The sequence below is a fragment of the Drosophila bipectinata genome, chromosome 3R (genome assembly GCF_030179905.1).
Source record: "Drosophila bipectinata strain 14024-0381.07 chromosome 3R, DbipHiC1v2, whole genome shotgun sequence".
NCBI classification, from domain to species: domain Eukaryota; kingdom Metazoa; phylum Arthropoda; class Insecta; order Diptera; family Drosophilidae; genus Drosophila; species Drosophila bipectinata.
The window spans coordinates 16,495,162-16,517,213 of record NC_091739.1 but is presented as its reverse complement, the minus strand read 5'-3'; the positions used below and the strand labels follow the sequence as shown (position 1 = coordinate 16,517,213).

The 22,052-nt window shown below is 41.7% G+C and overlaps 7 protein-coding genes and 1 pseudogene across 7 annotated transcripts; 6 read left to right on the top strand and 2 right to left on the bottom strand.

Moving 5' to 3' along the window:
- Positions 1-220: 220 nt before the first annotated feature.
- LOC108130327 (uncharacterized) lies at positions 221-1,705 on the top strand. The gene is made up of 2 exons (XM_017248721.3): positions 221-1,304; positions 1,362-1,705. Exons 1-2 carry the CDS (start codon positions 251-253, stop codon positions 1,556-1,558), a joined length of 1,251 nt encoding a protein of 416 aa, XP_017104210.2. The 5' UTR covers positions 221-250; the 3' UTR covers positions 1,559-1,705.
- An 872-nt stretch (positions 1,706-2,577) lies between these two features.
- LOC108130314 (uncharacterized) lies at positions 2,578-3,995 on the top strand. Its single transcript, XM_017248702.2, has 2 exons — positions 2,578-3,674; positions 3,737-3,995. The coding sequence occupies exons 1-2, from the start codon at positions 2,597-2,599 to the stop codon at positions 3,931-3,933; spliced, it is 1,275 nt and encodes a 424-aa protein (XP_017104191.2). The 5' UTR covers positions 2,578-2,596; the 3' UTR covers positions 3,934-3,995.
- Positions 3,996-5,020: 1,025 nt separating this feature from the next.
- Positions 5,021-6,565, bottom strand: LOC108130377 (uncharacterized). The gene is made up of 2 exons (XM_017248781.2): positions 5,452-6,565; positions 5,021-5,323 (listed from the first exon to the last, which is right to left on the bottom strand). The coding sequence occupies exons 1-2, from the start codon at positions 6,521-6,523 to the stop codon at positions 5,124-5,126; spliced, it is 1,272 nt and encodes a 423-aa protein (XP_017104270.2). The 5' UTR covers positions 6,524-6,565; the 3' UTR covers positions 5,021-5,123.
- A 4,520-nt stretch (positions 6,566-11,085) lies between these two features.
- LOC108130388 (uncharacterized) lies at positions 11,086-12,615 on the bottom strand. The gene is made up of 2 exons (XM_017248793.3): positions 11,506-12,615; positions 11,086-11,410 (listed from the first exon to the last, which is right to left on the bottom strand). The coding sequence occupies exons 1-2, from the start codon at positions 12,545-12,547 to the stop codon at positions 11,205-11,207; spliced, it is 1,248 nt and encodes a 415-aa protein (XP_017104282.2). The 5' UTR covers positions 12,548-12,615; the 3' UTR covers positions 11,086-11,204.
- A 1,968-nt stretch (positions 12,616-14,583) lies between these two features.
- Positions 14,584-16,252, top strand: LOC108130371 (uncharacterized). Its single transcript, XM_017248774.3, has 2 exons — positions 14,584-15,743; positions 15,811-16,252. Exons 1-2 carry the CDS (start codon positions 14,630-14,632, stop codon positions 16,008-16,010), a joined length of 1,314 nt encoding a protein of 437 aa, XP_017104263.2. The 5' UTR covers positions 14,584-14,629; the 3' UTR covers positions 16,011-16,252.
- A 477-nt stretch (positions 16,253-16,729) lies between these two features.
- Positions 16,730-18,431, top strand: LOC108130381 (uncharacterized). Its single transcript, XM_017248784.3, has 3 exons — positions 16,730-17,338; positions 17,395-17,923; positions 17,981-18,431. The coding sequence occupies exons 1-3, from the start codon at positions 16,784-16,786 to the stop codon at positions 18,163-18,165; spliced, it is 1,269 nt and encodes a 422-aa protein (XP_017104273.2). The 5' UTR covers positions 16,730-16,783; the 3' UTR covers positions 18,166-18,431.
- A 152-nt stretch (positions 18,432-18,583) lies between these two features.
- LOC108130385 (uncharacterized) lies at positions 18,584-19,996 on the top strand (annotated as a pseudogene).
- Positions 19,997-20,392: 396 nt separating this feature from the next.
- On the top strand, positions 20,393-21,889 carry LOC122321519 (uncharacterized). The gene is made up of 3 exons (XM_043211588.2): positions 20,393-20,992; positions 21,049-21,577; positions 21,661-21,889. Exons 1-3 carry the CDS (start codon positions 20,438-20,440, stop codon positions 21,843-21,845), a joined length of 1,269 nt encoding a protein of 422 aa, XP_043067523.1. The 5' UTR covers positions 20,393-20,437; the 3' UTR covers positions 21,846-21,889.
- The last annotated feature ends 163 nt before the right edge of the window (positions 21,890-22,052 follow it).

Sequence of the window (22,052 nt, the reverse complement as noted above, 5' to 3'; positions counted from 1 at the left end):
TGATTACAAGATTAATTAGTAAGAGCTGTAGTTGTTTTATATGGCAAGTATAAAAGTCAAGGCAGTCTGGGGCTGTTGACTCCAGTTGGTGCATCTCATATAGATATTAGATTTGGCGCAATTTAAAGGCAACGCTAGTGCTAGTTTAATTTATTTTGATTATAAAAACCTCCAGCAATTTTATAAAAGCCTCACGCTTCAGGAAAAAAGTTCTCAAACAATGCATATTAGCGTCAGATAGAAGGTGGAAATGGCAGAGGAAGCATCGTCAGAGCCTCAGTGGCTTACAGAAAAATGGCTGGAACCGAAGCTGCGTGTTTATTTCAAAAATGAGTCCCTAAAACTGGAAAAACTGGAGATCAGACCAGCAGTGGCCAAGGGTGAGAACTATGCGAGTGTGATGAACCGCGTTGAAGTTGAGTTCTCCACCAAGGACTCACTGGAAAAGAGTACTATCACCTTCCTGGCGAAATCTACGTTCTCCGACAAAGACCCTGCTTCGGACCTGCTCTCCGACTATGGGATCTACACCAGGGAAATGGATATGTACGAGCAGATCCTGCCCTATCTGGCGGATTTGGTGCATGAGGAACTTGGTGACTCCAGGAAGTTGTTCGCCGGCACCGTCAGTGTGGATCGGGAAAAGAACTGCATAATCTTCGAGGACCTGTCGCTGGAACATTACAAGGTAGCATCTAGGCTGGAAAAGTTGGATCTGGAGCACACTCATCTTCTCCTGGAGAGGCTGGCCACCTTCCATGCAGCAGCTGCCGTTTTGGCCGAGCGCAGACCAGGGATCTTCGAGAGGAACTACGATCGTGGCTTCTTCAATAAACACACACGTGGCTATGAACCCATCATGCAAAATCTCCTTCAGGCTCTGTCTCGCTCCCTGGAGCTTAATCCGGACCTGAAGCAGCGCTATCAGGACAAGATCAATAGGCTAATCAATAATGTTATGGATTACGGGGAGAAGTCTACTTCAGGAGACCCACACGACTTTATTACTCTGTGTCATGGTGACCTTTGGACTACGAATGTGATGTTCCAGTACGACGAACAAGGGCATCCCAACAACGTCATCCTAATTGATTTTCAATTCAGCGTTTGGAATTCCCCAGCGATTGATCTGCACTACTTATTCTCCACTTCAATTCAGGAAAATCTTCGGTGGAAGCGGCAGCCGGAGTTGGTCCAGTTCTATTACTACAAGCTAAAGGACTCCCTCAAGAAACTCAATTACACCGGCCAAATCCCGAGCTTGTTCGACTTCCAACAGCAATTCCAGAATAGGGCGTTTTACGGTTTGAAATAAAATAGTTTTTTAACTGGCAATTATAATTATTATTTTATTATTTTAGCCGTATTTTCCTCACTGATTTTTGAGCCTTGCATGCTTTACACTGGCAAGGAGAAGGCTTCCATCGAACAGGGCTTATCCGGCTCCGAAAGTGGTCTACGGTTCCGAAACTCCGTGTACGAAGCTCAGCACATTCAGGATAAGTTGCCACTCGTACTGCCGTTTTTGGATCAATTGGGATTGCTGGATGAAATGTAAAATACTCTGGAGTGTCCACAATCCATTAAACTACTTTGGATCCAAAGGAAAGCATATTCCGAAAGAATCCGGTCTAATATAGTACTGATGGGGTTATACGATTATCGTATTTGTATTTGATTCTTGTAAATTAATGAAATCGAAAAATAAACCTTTACTTTTAAATAATAAAGCTCAATTTATAACGTCTACATAAATGGCTGTGTTGGTATTGGGGAACTTAGGGAAGATTAGCTTTTAAAAGTTCAGAGTTTGAAGAATTTTCTTTTTTAATGTTTTTACTTCAAACACTGTTAAGAAATGTAATGAAAAATTTTAATGTTAAGAAAAACAAGATTGTCTGGGGAGGCTAACGAAGAAGCTAGATTGTCTTAACTTTAATAATAAATTCAGTTCTTTCTCATTATTAAGTGAAATTCATTTAAGTGAATGATTTCTTAGCCTCTATATACTTACTAGCTTATTTACTATTTAAGCACTTAATTAATATGTGTTAATTGCGGTAGTATACTATTCACATTGTTGTGTGAACGATTGAATTGTTTTCGCAGTCTTTTGTAAATATTTTTATTTATTTAGCAAGTAACAAAAGCCGACAGTTCTGGGAAATGCCCTTAACCATTATCTGAGTGGGCCAATGTGTCGAAGAGATTTGAAAATGGTATGGTGGACGGCGTTTCGGTCATAAGTGGCTATCATTTGATTCGAAATAATGGCAGCTAGTCTATTTTGGGACTTGGATGTGATGAAGAAAACCTACATTTTACCATCTGCTCCATAGCTCCCTCTATAGAATCCTAGTTGCTGGGCTAGTTAATTACGCAGTATTTAACACTCGCAGTATTGGACTAGGTCAAGCCATAAAATAGGAAGTGCAACGCAATAAACACGTGGATTCGCGGCTAGACCGGCAAGTATGTAGTTTAAGTGTTGGCGATTGGCAAACACACGACGAAGTCAGACGCGATAAATTATACTATACGCTGGAAACTATAAAAACCGAGCCATCGGGAAAACTAGCCACAGAAACTAATCACCATGCCTAAGGAAAGCAGCCACAAAACCCATCCAGCGCCAGCTTGGCTCACCACGGATTGCGTCCAGGACAAGCTGCGCTCCTTCTTCCAGAACAAGTCCCTTCGCCTGGAAAAACTCAACAGCAGCCCGGCCATTGGCAAGGGTGAGAACTTTGGCAGCGTGCTGACCCGCATCAATGTGGAGTTTGCCACCAAGGAAGACTCGACGAAAGCCGAAGAAAAGGAGGCCACCACTTTTCTGGTGAAGACCACCTTTGCCAACAAGGATCCTGCCGCAGACGTCTTGAAGCACTATGGTGTCTATACGCGTGAGATGGACATGTACGAGAATGTGTTGCCGCAGATGACGGATATGCTGAGGAACGAGTTGAAGGATTCGAGGAAGTTCTTTGCTGGCACTATCAACGTGGACCGATCTAAGAACTCCATCATCTTTGAGGACTTGGCGCTGGAACACTACAGGATGGCTTCCCGAAAAAAGAAACTCGATCTGGAGCACACCCACCTGATGCTGGAAAAGATGGCCAGTTTCCATGCCGCAGGAGCGGTTCTCGCCGAGCGCCAGCCCGGAATCTTCGATCACAATTACGATCGGGGATTTTTCAATCAGCATACCAGGGCCTACGGACCCATAATGACCAATCTGATGGAGGCCCTCTCCCGATCCCTTAATGATGATGAGGAGATGCGCGAGAAGTACCAGGCCAAGATCGATCGGTTGGTAAAGCATTTGATGGACTACGGCGAACGCACCACCACCATTAGTCCCGGGGACTTTGTGACCCTGGCGCATGGCGACTTGTGGATCAACAACTTCATGTTCCAGTACGACGAAACGGGTCACCCCAGCAACGCCGTCCTAATTGACTTCCAGTTCAGTGTCTGGAACTCACCGGCCATTGATTTGCACTACTTCTTCTCCACCTCGGTGCAGGACAACCTCCGCCTGGAGAACCAGCCGGAACTGGTCCAGTTCTACTACTATAGGCTGGTGGAGGCCCTGCGGAAGCTCAAGTTCTCCGGGCACATTCCCAGTCTGTTTGAATTCCAGCTACAGTTCCGCACAAAAAGTTTCTATGGTAAGCGAATGATATTTATAATTTGTAGCTTAAGATTAATAAGTTATTTGTATAATTTCCAGCCGTATTCTGTTCGCTGATTTTCGAGCCCGTGATGCAGTACGAGGGTGCGGAGGAGCCTTCTATAGAGCAGTGCCTGTCCAATTCCGAGAGTGGAATGCGGTTCAAAGATTCGGTTTATGAATCGGAGGCTGTGAAAAGGAAACTGCGCGTCACCCTTCCCTTCCTAGACCACCTGGGTCTGCTCGACGAAATGTGATGTCTATAAGTTTTCATATATTATAAGTAATTGTAAGCAAGTATGTATATATAAAGTCTGAAGCCCAAGTGAACCGAACTGGTTGATTTGTTTTGAAACTTTTTTAGAGTTGTATAAATGTGCTTCAACTCAAAATTATCAAAACTGCATAGATAACAGTCTACTTTATTGTCTTTCGATATCTTTCAGATGTTGAGTGGATTAGGGCCATAACTGACCTTTTAATGTGCGGGGTATTGTTCTCACCTGATAACTGGAAGTTTTCAGCGCCAAGTTGTTAATTTTAAAGCAAACACTTGAACTATTTTCAGCTGATAGCACTTACAGTCCCTCGTCCATTGTGAAATAAGAATGGAAGGGACAATACCCGTCAGTCAAGATGATACGTAGAAAAGTCGTGAACATTGGGGGTTCTGTTCAGCTGTAAAAGTTATAGCCCTCAAACAGATTTGTTTATATATTTTGTGATAAGCACAAAAAACAACTATTTGTTTAAATCTTAGAGCTAGTTTATATGTTTGGCATGACAATCCACTAACAGGAACACGTGCGAAAAATACTTTTAGACTTTAAACATCTTTCAGTTTGTCTGACGTTAATATTTAAAGTTTTTACTGCAGTTAAGTGATAACTAAATTAAGTTTCACAATTAAAATAAATATTTGAAATAACTCAATTCAAATAAATATTTTAAGAAATATTACAAATATATTAAATATATATTTTTACAGAAATATACAGATCAAACGCACACTGAAAAGTATAGTAGGAGGCGAGGATTTGATCCTATTTTTCCATTTTTTGTGGGCGACCCCCTACCAAATCCAGGATTTTCGTATATGGCCCCAATCGGTACCCATATCTTGGCCAATTTCCATCCGATCCTGGAAAGGGATACCTTCTTCGATTTTTAGTTCAATTCTCTTCATATCTGCATTAAAACCTGCCAACAAAATTTTTTATCCATATTTTTCCATTTTTTCCTCCTCGCTCTCAATAGGCATACTGCTTGTCATTTTAACTTGGACGGCTGATCACAGTGATATTATTACCAATACACTTTGTTTCTTTAGAAAAGAGATTAAAATTACTCTTTAAAATGTATTTAGGGCTCGTTATATTTACAATTTCTTTAAAATATTCTAAAACAAGATAACAATTAGCGAGATCCACCTGTAAGATCTGTCGTCTCAGTCGGTGACTTCCAGCAGGCCGCTTCGATCGAACCGTGGCAGCAAGTATTTCAGATTCTCCCGTAGCGACTTGTTGTTGTACAACAGCTTCCGGAACCGGCGTCCCCTCTCATCCTCCTTCATTAGGGCATGGAAATCGGCATCAGCGGTCTCGTCATTCGTCAATATAGCTGCACAGGCCAATGAGGCAGTGACGGCTGTGAGGATATAGGTGGGGAAAGTCAGTTTAGTTTGCTAACAAAATATTCTACCGCATACTTTCGAACTCGGAAAGTAGTCCGTAGATCTTAATCAATTAGTCCACTTCCTAAAGCAATGCACTCACCAAAGAACTTTCCCTTTTCCAGCTGCAGGACAAACTCCCTCAGAGTGGGAGTGTAACCTCCAAACTTGAGATCCTTGAGCGTCTCTACGAGCACCGTATGATAGTACTGAATCATGGCATCCTGATGCTCGAAGCGCACTTCCCTCTGGAGGGACGTATTGAAAAAGTAGTGTAGATCCACCGCCGGAGGGGACCAGCTGCAGAACTGAAAATCAATCAGTTTTAGGTCTAGAGGTTCCTTGTTCTCCCCGTACACCAGCATCATGTTGTTCACCCAAAAGTCGCCGTGCACCAGGGTGTTGAACCCCTCCGGCTGTGGATCGTAGACCCGTGTCGTATACTCCATTACTTTTTCCCGGAGAGCCCTCAGCTTTCGGGCGTAGTTCTCACCCAGCTCTAGAGTTTCTGCAGCAAATTCGGCAGCCACACCGACCAAGTTCTCAAAGAAGGGGGCAAAGCCCTTGGTGTGGCGGTTGAAAATGCCGTGATCCAGCTTGGTGAGGAGACCGGGTTGGCGCTCATTCAGCACGGCAGCCGAAGCGTGCATCTTGGCCAACTTGCGCAGGCTGAGCCGGGTGTGCTCCAAGTCGAGCCCTGCCAGCCGATCGGCCAGGACGTGCTTGGTTACCGCCAGGTCTTCAAAGATAATGGCTTCATGCTCGTAGTCAACGTGCAGAGTCTTGGCAAAGACCTGCTCTGGCTGGCGGGTTTCCTCGATTAGGGCGCTCAGCTGGGGCAGAATCTTGTCGTACATGAGCATCTCGGTGGTGCTTACTTGGTAGCCGGAGAAAATCGCCGAAGCAAAGGGATCATTTTCGTAGGTGGTTTTCACAATGTAGTAGCCTACTTCGGGGTCCTTGGCTCCGGTATTTAAATATAGAACCTTTACACGGGTCATCACACTGGCGTAGTTATCGCCCTTGGCCGTCGCCGGCTTGATATCCAGCTCCGTGATCCTAAGACCCGGGTCCTTCTTCTGGTCCCTCAAGAGGGGTTCCAGGTAGGCCTCATCGAGCCAAACGGGCGCCGGATGAAAGTCTTTCGTAGAATCTACTTTGCCCTGCTCCACCATGATGCGAGATGTGTACTTCGGTTCTGTTTCTGGATGAGTGCCCCCGGAGGCTGCTCAATTTATACTCCTGGGACCAGCGTAATCTCGGTGACGCTGACAGATCCCACATTATGGTAGCCGTAAAGCAAGCCGACTCAGACAACTACGTAGTAGCTACGTGGGACTCCGCCGGAGAGTCGCGGGTATCTAAAGCCGGATAGATAAAGGAATTCAGCTCAGAGCTCTGGCGTGTGAGATAACACCGGGTTCTCGCATTACGGTTAATCAGCGAGATCGGGGTACGGTCCACTATATGGTATGCTAGGTGTGTGCATATATCAAGCGTGTATCAAGTGATGTAAGCGTGCCCGCCGTAAATCTTCCGCCTCCCGCTGACGTGGCGCTGAAAGATCGCTCTCAGCATCCCGCCTTTAAGTAATAAGCTTCCCCACCCATAAATCCATCTGTTCGTTTGCATAATCAACGAGGGACATTAATAGAACTCAATGTCGTTCACTTGTGGGCTCTGACAGTTTCTACTTTTATTTTAAAATGCAAAGTGCATTGTTCTATTTCACATGGATTCTTGCCTCGGAAAATGCCAGAAGAAGAAAAGCTCCAAGCCCATTAAAGGCGTGATATTTATCGCGATGCCAGATAAAAGTTTATTTACCATTAGCAAATATTTAAGTCTTTATTTATAAATATTATTTATAATTAGTAGCTGTTAAGCATAGCATACATTTGGGCACATATAATAGGAATATATAAAATAGGAAAGAAACCTTCCTTGTGCCTACTTTTGGGCCTATTTCGACAAAGAAATTATATCTTTGGGCCAGTGGCGGATTTAAGGAAAAAGGCCCAGTGGGCAAAATTTTTTCAGGGTCATTGAAAGGTATTTTGAAGGGTACAGCACAGAAAATTTGGAAAAAAATCTTAAACATATTTTGTTCCCAGATTTTGATGCAGATTTATGAAGAATCGATCCACAAATCGTTTAAGGTATTCCGTTCAAGAATCGGATGAATATTTCCTAAGATTTGGCCTTCGCAGTGGGTCATATGGGGCTTCCCATGCATTTTGCACATTTTGAAAGGGACAGCCCAGAAAATTTGACAAAAAATCTTTAAAATATTATGTTCCCAGATTTTTATGCAGATTTATGGATAATCGATCCACAAATCGTTTAAGGTATTCCGTTCAAAATTCGGATGAATATTTCCTAAGATATGGCCTTTGCAGTGTGTCATATGGGGTTCCCCATGCATTCTGCACATTTTGAAGGGGACAGCCCAGAAAATTTGGCAAAAAATCTTAAACATATTTTGTTCCCAGATTTTGATGCAGATTTATGAAGAATCGATCCACAAATCGTTTAAGGTATTCCGTTCAAGAATCGGATGAATATTTCCTAAGATATGGCCTTTGCAGTGGGTCATATGGGGCTCCCCATGCATTTTGCACATTTTGAAGGGGACAGCCCAGAAAATTTGACAAAAAATCTTTAAAATATTTTGTTCCCAGATTTTGAAGCAGATTTATGGAAAATCGATCCACAAATCGTTTAAGGTATTCCGTTCAAGAATCGGATAAATATTTCCTAAGATATGGCCTTCGCAGTGGGTCATATGGGGCTCCACATGCATTCTGCACATTTTGAAGGGGACAGCCCAGAAAATTTGGCAAAAAATCTTAAACATATTTTGTTCCCAGATTTTGAAGCAGATTTATGGAAAATCGATCCACAAATCGTTTAAGGTATTCCGTTCAAGAATCGGATGAATATTTCCTAAGATATGGCCTTCGCAGTGGGTCATATGGGGCTCCCCATGCATACTGCACATTTTGAAGGGGACAGCATAGAAAATTTGACAAAAAATCTTTAAAATATTTTGTTCCCAGATTTTGATGCAGATTTATGAAGAATCGATCTACAAATCGTTTAAGGTATTTCGTTCAAGAATCGGATGAATATTTCCTAAGATATGGCCTTCGCAGTGGGTCATATGGGGCTCCACATGCATTTTGCACATTTTGAAAGGGGACAGCCCAGAAAATTTGACAAAAAATCTTTAAAATATTTTGTTCCCAGATTTTGATGCAGATTTATGGAGAATCAATCCACAAATCGTTTAAGGTACTCCGTTCAATAATCGGATAAATATTTCCTAAGATATGGCCTTCGCAGTGGGTCATATGGGGCTCCACATGCATTCTGCACATTTTGAAGGGGACAGCCCAGAAAATTTGGCAAAAAATCTTAAACATATTTTGTTCCCAGATTTTGATGCAGATTTATGAAGAATCGATCTACAAATCGTTTAAGGTATTTCGTTCAAGAATCGGATGAATATTTCCTAAGATATGGCCTTCGCAGTGGGTCATATGGGGCTCCCCATGCATTTTGCACATTTTGAAAGGGGACAGCCCAGAAAATTTGGCAAAAAATCTTAAACATATTTTGTTCCCAGATTTTGATGCAGATTTATGAAGAATCGATCTACAAATCGTTTAAGGTATTTCGTTCAAGAATCGGATGAATATTTCCTAAGATATGGCCTTCGCAGTGGGTCATATGGGGCTCCCCATGCATTTTGCACATTTTGAAAGGGGACAGCCCAGAAAATTTGACAAAAAATCTTTAAAATATTTTGTTCCCAGATTTTGATGCAGATTTATGAAGAATCGATCCACAAATCGTTTAAGGTATTCCGTTCAAGAATCGGATGAATATTTCCTAAGATATGGCCTTCGCAGTGGGTCATATGGTGCTCCCCATGCATTTTGCACATTTTAAAGGGGACAGCCCAGAAAATTTGGCAAAAAATCTTAAACATATTTTGTTCCCAGATTTTGATGCAGATTTATGAAGAATCGATCTACAAATCGTTTAAGGTATTTCGTTCAAGAATCGGATGAATATTTCCTAAGATATGGCCTTCGCAGTGGGTCATATGGGGCTCCCCATGCATTTTGCACATTTTGAAAGGGGACAGCCCAGAAAATTTGACAAAAAATCTTTAAAATATTTTGTTCCCAGATTTTGATGCAGATTTATGGAGAATCGATCCACAAATCGTTTAAGGTATTTCGTTCAAGAATCGGATGAATATTTCCTAAGATATGGCCTTCGCAGTGGGTCATATGGGGCTCCCCATGCATTTTGCACATTTTGAAGGGGACAGCCCAGAAAATTTGACAAAAAATCTTTAAAATATTTTGTTCCCAGATTTTGATGCAGATTTATGAAGAATCGATCTACAAATCGTTTAAGGTATTTCGTTCAAGAATCGGATGAATATTTCCTAAGATATGGCCTTCGCAGTGGGTCATATGGGGCTCCCCATGCATTTTGCACATTTTGAAAGGGGACAGCGCAGAAAATTTGACAAAAAATCTTTAAAATATTTTGTTCCCAGATTTTGATGCAGATTTATGGAGAATCGATCCACAAATCGTTTAAGGTATTCCGTTCAATAATCGGATGAATATTTTCTAAGATATGGCCTTCGCAGTGGGTCATATGGGGCTCCCCATGCATTCTGCACATTTTGAAGGGGACAGAAAATTTGGCAAAAAATCTTAAACATATTTTGTTCCCAGATTTTGATGCAGATTTATGAAGAATCGATCCACAAATCGTTTAAGGTATTCCGTTCAATAATCAGATGAATATTTCCTAAGATATGGCCTTCGCAGTGGGTCATATGGGGCTCCCCATGCATTCTGCACATTTTGAAGGGGACAGCCCAGAAAATTTGGCAAAAAATCTTAAACATATTTTGTTCCCAGATTTTGATGCAGATTTATGAAGAATCGATCCACAAATCGTTTAAGGTATTCCGTTCAAGAATCGGATGAATATTTCCTAAGATATGGCCTTCGCAGTGGGTCATATGGGGCTCCCCATGCATTTTGCACATTTTGAAGGGGACAGCCCAGAAAATTTGACAAAAAATCTTTAAAATATTTTGTTCCCAGATTTTGATGCAGATTTATGGAGAATCGATCCACAAATCGTTTAAGGTATTCCGTTCAATAATCAGATGAATATTTCCTAAGATATGGCCTTCGCAGTGGGTCATATGGGGCTCCCCATGCATACTGCACATTTTGAAGGGGACAGCGCAGAAAATTTGACAAAAAATCTTTAAAATATTTTGTTCCCAGATTTTGATGCAGATTTATGGAGAATCGATCTACAAATCGTTTAAGGTATTCCGTTCAAGAATCGGATGAATATTTCCAAAGATATGGCCTTCGCAGTGGGTCATATGGGGCTCCCCGTGCATTCTGCACATTTTGAAGGGGACAGACCAGAAAATTTGGCAAAAAATCTTTAAAAAATTTTGTTCCCAGATTTTGATGCAGATTTGTGGAAAAGAAATCGAAGGTGTAACTTTCAGCACGAGGGGCCCTGAAAGCCTTTCGTAGGGGGGGCCCAGTGGGAAAGCGCGCCTTTGCCCACCTGTTAAATCCGCCACTGCTTTGGGCTAAGACTTTCAAAGACTCTTTTGCTCTCTTCTGTTAAGGAAGACTTCTTATTGCTGTTCTTAAATGCTACAAAAAAACTTGATGTCTATGATGTATATTTCAAGTTTATTTCCACAAAGATACATTGTAACAACAAAAAAACATTTGATTGAATAATGTAATAATAATAACCAACAATAAGACTAATGGGTTCAAGAGATCGTCCTCAACAGGCCTGGTTGACTTCCAGCAAGCCCTTCTGGTCGAAGTAGGGGACAAGGTCGTGCAGGTTTTGTTGCACGGTGGGGTTGTGGTACAAGCGGTTCTTGAAGCGGATGCCCCTTTCGTCGTCATTCATCAGGGCATTGAAACAGGCATCAGTGGGATCTTGGCTGATCATCACGGGTTGAACCACAACTGTTGAGTGCATGGCTGAGATTGAAAAGGAAATATTTTCACGGGTTAGGATATAGGATTACAGAATTCAACTTGAAGTTAGTGGTTTAGATGTCTCTTCAAATACTCACCAAAGAATCGTTTCTTTTCCACTTGCAGCTTAAACTGATGGAGACTGGGAATGGGATTCTCTTGGTAGTGCAGTTTCTCCAGCGTGTCACTGAAGATACTGTGATAGAACTGGAACAGGTTGCTCTGCTGCTCCCGGCGCAAGGGCTCCTTGAGGGAGGTGTTGAAGAAATGATGCAGATCGATGCAGGGTGATCCCCAGAAGGAGTATTGAAAGTCTATCAGCAGAACGTCCACGGGGCGTCCCGTTTCTGGATCGTACTTAAACATCACGTTGTTGGTCCACACATCTCCGTGGGCCAGGACATTAACCTGACCAGCTTGGGGGGCAAAGCACTCGCGACCGATATCCATGTAGTGGGGCGCCAGGGCGAAAAGCTTCTTGCTGTATTCCGCTAGCTTGGGTACCTGGCTCATCCACCTGGCAGCCGCTAGTAGGCCGCCCACAAAGTAGCCCTTGTATGCGTTGGTATAGCGGTTGAAAAAGCCTCGATCGAAGCCTTCCAGGCTGCCCTTCTGACGCTCGTTGAGAACCGCCGAAGCGGCATGGAACTTGGCCAATTTTCGGAGGATCAGGTGGGTGTGCTCTACATTCAGACGACGCACCCGATCCGCCATCACGTAGCCCTCCACCGACAAGTCCTCGAAAATAATTGCCATTCGCTCCCGATCCACATATATGGCAGTGGGAAATAACCTCTCCGCATCCCCAATCTCATCGAGAAGATCCTTGATCTTGGGCAGGACTTCCTGGTAGATGGTCATCTCTCGATTGTAAATGTCGTAGGGAGCCATTAGTTTCTGGGTCAGCTCGTCATCATCGATTTCCGTCTTAACAATGAGGTTTACCAGCTGCTCGGACTTGTTACGATTGGATAGGGCAAAGGTCACTCGGGCTCGGGTCAGCACTCCGCCATAATTTTCACCGGGTCCCAAGGCAGGGTTTATTTCCAGGTTGGATATCACCAGGCCATCATCCTTGAAGTGAGAGCGCAGGGCGTGCTCGATATAAGCGTGGGTGAGCCACTCGGGAGCTGCAGCCATATTCCTCAATTTGACTTGAAATTTTCTAAGCGAATAATACCTTCGTGCTATTTGCACGGTTGCTTTTATACTAATCTTGGTTAAGTAAGCGTTTAAATGAGCAGTGTGGATGCACTTGGAGAAATGGAGGGAGGGGAACAAATCGAATGGAATTTTCATGGATAAAAGAGACTGCTGAATCTAATAAAATTTAAATTAAATCAAAACTAAAATTTTCGAGTATGGTAGCGTAAATTGACATTTTCTAAAAAATATTATTTTTGGATTCACTATAAAATTCATTAAAAATTTGACTACTAAGAATTTTTTCGGATGTAGGTGCAATTGCAGCCAGCTTATGTCTTTATCTGGACCTCGAATGACGCCTTTAACTTTTATATCCGGGCAAACGTTTTGAGAGATAGCACTCTCCAACTGTTTGCCAGAGGATTAGCTTTGCTCCATTTGGCAACAGGTCGAAAAAGAGGGTAACGTGTGCCAAGCAGCGAGTAGATATGTCCAGAGATTTAAGAGATTTATAAAAAGTATTTAGATACAAGTGAAATAAATAGGAAAGTGTTAATAATTGCTTCTAAAAAGTGTATCTCTAGGAGGCAGGTTCGAATTTGTTGCGACCTATCACGCGGCACCTCATCCACAGTCATAATTTTGATGATTGACAGCTTTCGTAGTCTTACGCAAACAATTGAGGCTTCTGCTTATTTATTATTGCCCCAATGAAGAGCATTTTATCTCAGAGCCTCAGGATTGCATTGTTACCTAGTCACTTTTCCCTGGACTGTTTGCCCAGACTTCCTTAGTAACTCTTTCAATATTTACTTGTTTGCCTATACTATAAACCATTGAGACATTTCTCTTTGACAATATTTGCCTTACAAGTCCCAGATTTATAATATCGTATATAATAATTATTTATGGATTAGTTACATTTTGAAATTTTGCAACTAGTAACACCTCAAATATTAGGTCAGACTACAATTTTGTATCCCTAGAGTGGTACTATTTTATTTTGAAAGCTCTTTAGTTCCCTTTTTTCTTTACAGGATCCTAAAATTAATTTTGGGGTATTACTTTTTGGGGCTACTATTCATAAATGCAGATAGCTTTAAAAATCAGCCGCTTTGTTAGTGGGAAACTTTTACTTTTTGTTTAAGGGACTTTTAAAGTGACTTTAAAGTTTAAACCATTCAGAAAATAGTTTAAATACTCATATTTACCTAGACAAAGTAAACCCATTTTATCAGGTAATAACTGACAATGTTTAGTGGTTAAATATTATAAAAATACTCAAGGAAGCAGTTTAATTCTGTCTAGAATATTAGGGAGAAAAGTCACTTTTTCCACAATTTTAACTTCTATTTAAATATTTTGATGGGTTCTTTATGATAATTATTTTTAAAATATATAATGTAAATTGATTATTTTGCTGTTTTTTTTTTTATATATTATAACATATAACACATTTTTTATCATAATCTTCAAATAATATTCAGACTTTGTAAAAATCTACTACGTTCTAAATGAATTTTAAGAAAATCTCCCAAGTTATCACTCAAAACCAGTATATTTTTCGTATATCCCTCAGATTTTTCACAGCGTTTGACGTTAGCAGCCATTCTGACATATCACACCCCTTAGGGATGATTTAGCTGTGAACCCGTTTAGCATTTAAGAGCCCCATGTGTGCTGGATGTGTAATTACCCAAAAAAAAAAAATAAAAAATAAACACTTGTGTAGCCCTAAGCCCACAACAAGTGCTATATAGATTAATGAGGGCTGGTGGCTTTCGACAAACTCAAACAAATCGCAATTTAGGCGGTAGCCCCTTGAGAGGTAAAGATTTCGGGGAGACTCGTGGAACGTAGAAAGCCCATAAAGAGGGGGGTAATCTGAGGCTTCTTCCGCCGTATTTGCATTCTCAGCACTCGTTCACAGTTGTAGTATCTGCGATTTTATGGTAATATAAATCACTTTCTCAGATGGGAACAGTTTGGATTGCCCAGCAGTTTGCATAAAAGCGGGAGCCTCGCGAATTTCGAGCACAATTGCGGTTGAAAAGTCTACCAGACCAGTTTTTCACAATGTCGGTTTCCGATCTCATCAGTGCCTTAGATGCTATTCCCAAGGTCCAAGCCGCGACCCCCGAAGTCCCCGTTTCAGTGTTCCTTGATGCCCCCGAGTGGCTCACAGAAAGCTATCTGCAGGATGCCTTGCAAAAGTACTACAGCGATCAGCGGCTAAGGATCGACTGGGTGAAGGTGAAGCCAGCCCTAGGCAAGGGTGAAAACTATGGTGGAGTCCTGACCCGGGTCAAGGCTCAGTTCACAAGGAGCGATGGCACCTCCCAACTGGGTCACTACATCATAAAATCCACCTTCGAGGGAAACGAATTCGCCCAGAGCACTATGGAGCCATACGACATTTTCAACCGGGAGATGGAAATCTACGAGAAGGTCCTTCCCAAGCAGAAGGCTCTTCTCCTGGAGATTGGCGACACCGAGCAGATCTTTGCCGAAACTATGGCTGTGGATTTGCCAAACTCGGCTTTGATATTTGAGGATCTGAATGCCAGGGGCTTCGTGATGCCCGATCGGCTCGCCGGGCTCAACCAGAAACTGGCTAAAATAGTGCTCCGTAAAATGGCCAAAATGCATGCCACCTCGGCCGTCCTTAACCAAAGAGAGAACCATGTCTTGGAGACCTACGATCGGGGCTTCTTCAATCGCTACACAGAAAACTACGCTCCAGCCTTCGTGGGCATGTTTGAGGCTGCCATTCGGCGGGTGGCCCAGTGGCCTGGATACGAGGCCACTGCTGAGAAGATGAAGACTCTTGTGCCCATCTACATGGAGCTGGGTAAACGTGTCTTTGACATCAGCCCAGGCCACATTAATGTCCTGGCTCACGGCGATCTGTGGACCAACAACGTTCTGGTCAAATACGACAAGGATTCGGGGGAGCCACTAGATGTGATCATTATTGATTTCCAGTACTCCGCCTGGGGAACTCCGGCCATCGACCTTTTTTACTTCATGAACTCATCCTTGGAATTTGAACTCCATCGGGATCAGCAGGAGCAGCTTATAGCGTTCTACTACGGCATCTTCTCGGACACCTTGAGGAGGCTGCAATTTCAGCAGCCCATTCCTAGCTTGCACCAGTTCCATCAGCAGCTCCACCAGAAAAAGTTCTATGGTGAGTTATTTGTTTTTGTTAGTAAATCCAATTAGAGATTAACTTTTAAATGTTTTCAATTTTCCAGCTGCTCACGTTTCCATGTCCGTTTTTGGCATTCATCGAAATGTAGAGACCGAAAACGCAGATTTTAATGCTCTGATGGAGACCAATCAGCGCTCAATTAACTTCAAGGATGCCTGTTACAAGAATCCGATTACCTCGAGGGTTCTGCGGGAGCTTCTTCCTGTGTATGACGCAGAGGGCTTGCTCGACGCAGATCAGTAAATCCTAATCAGACGCCGCACAATTATAGTCAAAAATATTATAATCACATTAGTCAATTTTTACTAGATTAGGTTAGGTCATGCAATCACACCTGTATATCCCATTTTTAATTTCACTTTTACATATCGCTGATATCACTATTAGATATCTTTCAGAGGAAGTCAAAAACATGACTTTTATATACTATTACAGTATTGTATTGAATTTTTTATATCTCTACAATAAACAAATATATATATTATATTATACAAATGCCACTGCAAACTTTTTTGTTAACTATAGAACTTAGTGATATAAGTTTCGTTGAAGAGGTCAAAATAATAACATCTTATCGCGGAAGAGGGAAAAACTTTAATAATTCAATTGAATACAAGTGCCTTGATAAAGCTTCTACTAAATTATTGTCAATATCATTATCTAAAGTACGAATTGTTACTTTTCTAATAATACAATCGAGGAATTCCCAATGTAGTTGGTATTTTAAATAAGTTGGTTCGGTTTTGTGATTAATTGAAAATGTGATCATGCTCTCTAAAAGGCTCTTGATTTTTCTGATAAATATTTTGGCAATAACTATGTAGTTGGCCAATTTATTGATTTACAAATTTATGAAATGTACATATATGATATGGACAAAGCTTGACAAAGCACATCTAAAAGCTCAGTATTTTCGTATAAATGATTCTAACTAACGATCGACTTGCTTACTATGAAATCAGCTTGCAATCGGAATACTTGCAGCACCTAAGACACTATTCTTCATCGCCTTAGAAATGTCTGATAAAATAGACAAATCCCAATTCAATGAAGACGAGCTGGAGGCTCCGTCCTGGCTGAATGCACAGTTCGTCGGAGGAATCCTGGCAGCGTATAAAAATAGCTCGGAACTGAAAGTGACGGATCTAAAAATCACCCCAGCCACAGCCCAGGGAGACCACTACGCCAGTGTGATGTTCCGAGCCACCGCAGAGTACTCCACCTCCAAGGGTAAGTTCTCAAAGGCCCTGATCATCAAGACGATGCCTGAGCAGGAGGGCCACAAAAAAGACATGCTGGCAGACTCTCACCTGTTTGAGACTGAGATCGGCATGTACTGCCAGGTCCTGCCGGAATTTGAGAGGATTCTGACGGAGGCTGGGGACACGACCAAGCTGTTTGCACCCTGCCTTTACCACAGCCTGGAACCGCGGCAGGTTATGATCTTTGAGGACCTAGTGCCACTAGGATATTCCGTCGTCCGGGATCGGCCTGTCAGCCAGAATGAACTCAAGAACGTGTTCTCAAAGCTAGCAAAGTGGCATGCCGTGAGCATGAAGATTATAAAGGAGGTAGATAACCCAACCCTCAAAGATTTCTTTATATTTAAGCTAATTTTTTCACGCAGCGACCTGAGTTCCTGAAGGAGTACAAGTACGGACTGTTTGACTTGCCCCACTTCGTGACGGATCCAATGGTTACATCAGGCATTGATAAGTTTATCGAAATGTTGGACAAGCTTCCCGATCTGAAAAAGTACAAGCCGCACTTTGAGAAGATAAAAGGAAACTATCTCAAGCGTCTGCAGAGTGAATTGCAGGAATATCACCAGAACAGGCGAGACGATTCCTACTACGTTCTGTGCCACGGGGACTTTCATTTGCGCAACATGATGTTCAAGAACAACCAGAAAACAGGAGCTGTGGAAGACGTCATGTTGGTGGACTTTCAGATCAGCAACTTGAGCCCCATTTCGACAGACCTCATTTATTCAATTTACATGCTGATGGAGCCGGAGCAGCGCCGGGAAATGGGAAAGGAATTAATTAATTACTACTTCACCGTTCTGCTGGACACTCTTAAGAAAATCGGCTACAAAGACCCGATGCCCACGCAGGCGAAGCTCTGGGAACAGCTACATCGGAATAAGTACTATGGTGAGTTTCGAATAATAAGGTACTAGACAAATTGATAACCTCATTATATATTTGCAGACTTCTTTCTGATCAGCACCTTCTTCCCCTTGATTTTGGCCGTAAAAACAAACAGTTTCCAAATGAACGAGCTCATCCAGGATCCCGAAACGCAGAAAAAGGCCTACTTCCTGGACACTTATGTCAAGGATGTGGAAAAGTTGCTGCCTAAGTTCGAAAAACTTGGCTATTTTAAGGGCCTGTGAGTGATGGTCATGTGGGTAGATATAGATCTGTAATTGTTACTTAAATGAAGTGGTTGATTAAATGTGTAAAATTAAAAACTGTATCTAATAGATAAGAATGTGATTCACGCTAGCAATAGAAGCTATTGAAGGAATTTATGAATTAAAGTTTTCTGAAGTAGTTATTTGTATTCAGCTCTTGAAGCTCATTAGAATAAAGTTACATAATAGCTTACATGGATGGGTGATATAACAGATATTTATTAAATAAATGCATTGATATTTTTTGTTTAGAAAGCTTAACACTTCAAAGTATTATAAGCACCTACGGTGAGGATACCTATAATAATTAAGAGCTTAATTAAACTTTGGAAAAGCTCGGAATTTTTGTATTTAAGATCGTTGGGCAACAGATCTTAGCACTAGTAGTTCAGACTTTTAACTGAACAGTAACATCCTAAGGGAAAGGATTAGAAAATGTCAAAAAATCAAGACCTTGATCAGTTCAACGCTGACGAACTAGATCCCCCGAGTTGGCTGAATGCCGATTTTCTTGGTGATATTCTACGGAAGTACGAGAAGTCTCCGGAGCTTAAGGTGACCGATTTAAAAATCTCACCTGCGACTGCCCAAGGAGATCACTATGCGAGCATTATGTTTCGGACCCAAGTCGAGTACTCTACCTCCAAGGGGAAGCACTCAAAGCCACTCATCGTGAAGACGATGCCGGAGCAGGAAGGCCACAAAAAGGAAATGTTGGGCGATGGTCACATGTTTGCCACCGAAATAGGAATGTAGTGTCATGTTCTGCCGGAATTCGAAAAGGTTCTACGAGAAGCAGGTGATAATACAAAGCTCCACGCAGAGTGTATCTACCACAGCTTGGAGCCGCGGGAGGTCATGATTTTTGAGGATCTATGTCCACAAGGATACTCCGTTATCCGAAATCGTCCTGTTCATGAGGACGAATTAAAATTAGTCCTCGCTAAACTGGCAAAATGGCATGCAGTTAGCATGAAGTTTATAAATGAAGTAGGTTAAAAAATACTTGTTGAAATTACACCTTTGCTAATGAAATTATTCCATTCAGCGCCCCGAATTCCTAAAGGAGTTTAAGTATGGAGTATTCGATTTGCCAACCATCGATAGTGATCCTTTCATTACCACCGCCATGGCAAACTTTGTGGAAATGTTGGACGCGTCCCCCGATCTTAAAAAATATAAGCCGTATTTCGAAAAGATCTTGGACTATTACCTCAAGAAAACTGAGGAGGAATTAAAAGAATACTCTGAAAATAGACAAAGCGATGCTTACTATGTCCTTTGCCATGGCGACTTTCATCTGCGCAACATGATGTTTAAGGACACTGAAACTATAAAGGATGTCATGCTTGTTGACTTTCAGTTCTGTAATTTGACTCCCATTTTCGTTGACCTAACCTACTCAATATACATGCTAATGGAGCCCGAACAGCGCGCATCCTTGGGCCACGATTTGATTAACTATTACGTTACATGTTTGGTAGACACTCTCCAGAAGATCGGCTTCCGAGGCGAGATGCCCACCAAAGAAAAGCTTCGGCAGGAAATTCATAGGGGAAAGTACTACCGTAAGTTGGACAACCATTGCTTGTGGCTTGGTCAAAAAATGTCATTTCTATTTTCAGATTTCTTCCTGCTAAGCACTTTACTTCCATTGATGGTGGCCGTTAAGTCTAATAGCCTGAAAATGCACGACCTACTCCAAGACGCTGTAATTCGAAAGAAGTCCTATCAACTGGACATATATCTGAATGATGTCAGAAAAATTTTGCCTAAATATGAAGAACTGGGATATTTCAATAACTTATAATAAATATAATATTTTGTACCACTATAAACCAATAAAAATCGCCTTTTGATGAATGTAGACTCACTTAATTAAATTTGGTTTTTGTCGTTTAAGAAAATAATTAAAAGAAAGTCATGCTTGCTTAACAATTTTCAGTATGTTTTTAGGTAGTTAAGCTTTAATTGAGGGCTTTGTTGTCATAAAGATTAAAGCTTAAACCGCTCTATTCTTGTATTATTTAGTACTTTAGTACTCCAATTCTTTCTATCCTTGATAGACTTATATAATGGGTGTATTTCAATAATAGTTGAAACATGAATGAGTGAATTTCAAAAAGCTCATAATGCTTAACTTAAAGCTTATTTTAAAAGTACTTATATTGAACCCAAAAGGGCCGTTTTATCATACCAGATACAATAGAGCACCGACAACTTCTTTTTTTTCAATCCGTAAAAAAACGAAATGTCTGACAACGCAGATGCGGAGTGCTTCAGCCAAAATGAGTTGGTAGCGCCAAGTTGGCTGAAAGTTGAGTTCATTGAGGAGGTCTTGAGATCGAACAAAGAGGATCCGGAACTCAAAGTAACTGACCTGAACATCACTCCCGCTACGCTCGAGGGCGATCACTGTGCCAGTGTAATGTTTCGGACTACGGCGGAGTATACCACAGCGATGGGAACTTTTAGTACGTCTCTTATTGTAAAAACTATTCCTGATCAGGAGGAACATACAAATGACATGTTTAGTAATTCGCGCTTGTTTTCGACGGAGATCGGAATGTACTCCAAGGTTCTTCCGGAGTTTGAGAAGATTCTACGAGAAGCGGGCGATAGTACCAAGTTGTACGTGCCCTGTCTGTATTACAGCTTCGAACCACGGCAGGTGCTGATATTTGAGGATCTTGTGCCCCAAGGATACACCGTCATTCGGAATCGACCAGTGACACCAGTGGAGGAAAAAGCCGTATTCACCAAGTTGGCCAAGTGGCATGCAGTGAGCATGAAGGTTATTAATGAGGTATTTTAGTTGGTTTTCTAAGTTGTAATTCCAAGATAACAGCTATGTAATTACAGCAACCTGATTTCTTGAAAGACTTTCAATACGGGCTGATCGAAATGCCCAATTTTTTGACGGGCCACCTGATGATCACAGGAATGGAAAATTTTGTCGAAATGCTGTCTGTAATACCTGAGCTAACAAAGTACAAGGCGTTCTTTAGTAAAATACAAGACACCAACTTATCCAGGATGGCTGAAGTTATGCAGGAGTTCCGGAAGAATCGACAACCCGATGGACACTACGTTCTCAGCCATGGAGACTTCCACATCCGGAATATGATGTTCAAGACCAACAAGAATTCGGGGACCTTCGAGGATGTCATGTTTGTGGACTTTCAGGTCTCCAATGTATCACCGTCGTCAGTGGACCTAATATACGCAATATACAGGGTGCTGGAGCCCGAGCATCGTTGTCAACTTGGAAAGGATGCGGTGAATAAATATTACTCCGTTTTGGTGGATACTTTGCACAAAATTGGCTATAAAGGGGAGCTCCCTACACTGGACGGTCTGTGGCAGAGAATTCACTATCATAAATACTATGGTAAGTAAACTGTGCTAATACTATGGTAATGCCCTGGTAACATTAGGTTGTGCCGATCTATATTTGACTATATTTTCTTTCAGGCTTTTTCCTGATGAGCACTTTTTTGCCTTTGCTCTTAGCAGTCAAAGCAAATGCTTTTAAGATGGCTGAGCTTGCTCAGAACAACGATAATAGAAAGAAATCCTATTTTCTAGAAGGTTACCTGGATGAAATCAAAAAGCTTTTACCAAAATTCGAGGAGCTGGGTTACTTCAATGATATTTAATTGAAGCAAAAAAGCAAAGTGTAATAAAAATTAGTTTTCGATAATTCTAATAGCTTCAATGGATCATGGGGGTATATGTTGAAATTCAGGTAAGATTGGTAAGTCAGGTAAGTTTTAAACTAATAATACCATTGGTCACTATGAGCTGAACAAAACAAGTATAATTAAAGATAGTCATTTCCACTTAAAAAAGCCATGACTGCGTGA

Excerpts from the sequence above, each read along its gene's own strand:
- LOC108130381 (XM_017248784.3), top strand. The coding sequence starts at position 16,784 with ATGTCTGATAAAATAGACAAATCCCAATTCAATGAAGACGAGCTGGAG. Across the intron at positions 17,339-17,394 it reads GCATGAAGATTATAAAGGAG|CGACCTGAGTTCCTGAAGGA; the intron begins GTAGATAACCCA and ends TTTTTCACGCAG. Across the intron at positions 17,924-17,980 it reads ACATCGGAATAAGTACTATG|ACTTCTTTCTGATCAGCACC; the intron begins GTGAGTTTCGAA and ends ATATATTTGCAG.
- LOC108130371 (XM_017248774.3), top strand. The coding sequence starts at position 14,630 with ATGTCGGTTTCCGATCTCATCAGTGCCTTAGATGCTATTCCCAAGGTC. Across the intron at positions 15,744-15,810 it reads CCACCAGAAAAAGTTCTATG|CTGCTCACGTTTCCATGTCC; the intron begins GTGAGTTATTTG and ends TCAATTTTCCAG.
- LOC108130314 (XM_017248702.2), top strand. The coding sequence starts at position 2,597 with ATGCCTAAGGAAAGCAGCCACAAAACCCATCCAGCGCCAGCTTGGCTC. Across the intron at positions 3,675-3,736 it reads CCGCACAAAAAGTTTCTATG|CCGTATTCTGTTCGCTGATT; the intron begins GTAAGCGAATGA and ends TATAATTTCCAG.
- LOC108130377 (XM_017248781.2), bottom strand. The coding sequence starts at position 6,523 with ATGGTGGAGCAGGGCAAAGTAGATTCTACGAAAGACTTTCATCCGGCG. Across the intron at positions 5,324-5,451 it reads GGAAAAGGGAAAGTTCTTTG|CCGTCACTGCCTCATTGGCC; the intron begins GTGAGTGCATTG and ends ATATCCTCACAG.
- LOC108130388 (XM_017248793.3), bottom strand. The coding sequence starts at position 12,547 with ATGGCTGCAGCTCCCGAGTGGCTCACCCACGCTTATATCGAGCACGCC. Across the intron at positions 11,411-11,505 it reads GGAAAAGAAACGATTCTTTG|CCATGCACTCAACAGTTGTG; the intron begins GTGAGTATTTGA and ends TTTCAATCTCAG.
- LOC108130327 (XM_017248721.3), top strand. The coding sequence starts at position 251 with ATGGCAGAGGAAGCATCGTCAGAGCCTCAGTGGCTTACAGAAAAATGG. Across the intron at positions 1,305-1,361 it reads CCAGAATAGGGCGTTTTACG|CCGTATTTTCCTCACTGATT; the intron begins GTTTGAAATAAA and ends TTATTATTTTAG.
- LOC122321519 (XM_043211588.2), top strand. The coding sequence starts at position 20,438 with ATGTCTGACAACGCAGATGCGGAGTGCTTCAGCCAAAATGAGTTGGTA. Across the intron at positions 20,993-21,048 it reads GCATGAAGGTTATTAATGAG|CAACCTGATTTCTTGAAAGA; the intron begins GTATTTTAGTTG and ends ATGTAATTACAG. Across the intron at positions 21,578-21,660 it reads TCACTATCATAAATACTATG|GCTTTTTCCTGATGAGCACT; the intron begins GTAAGTAAACTG and ends ATTTTCTTTCAG.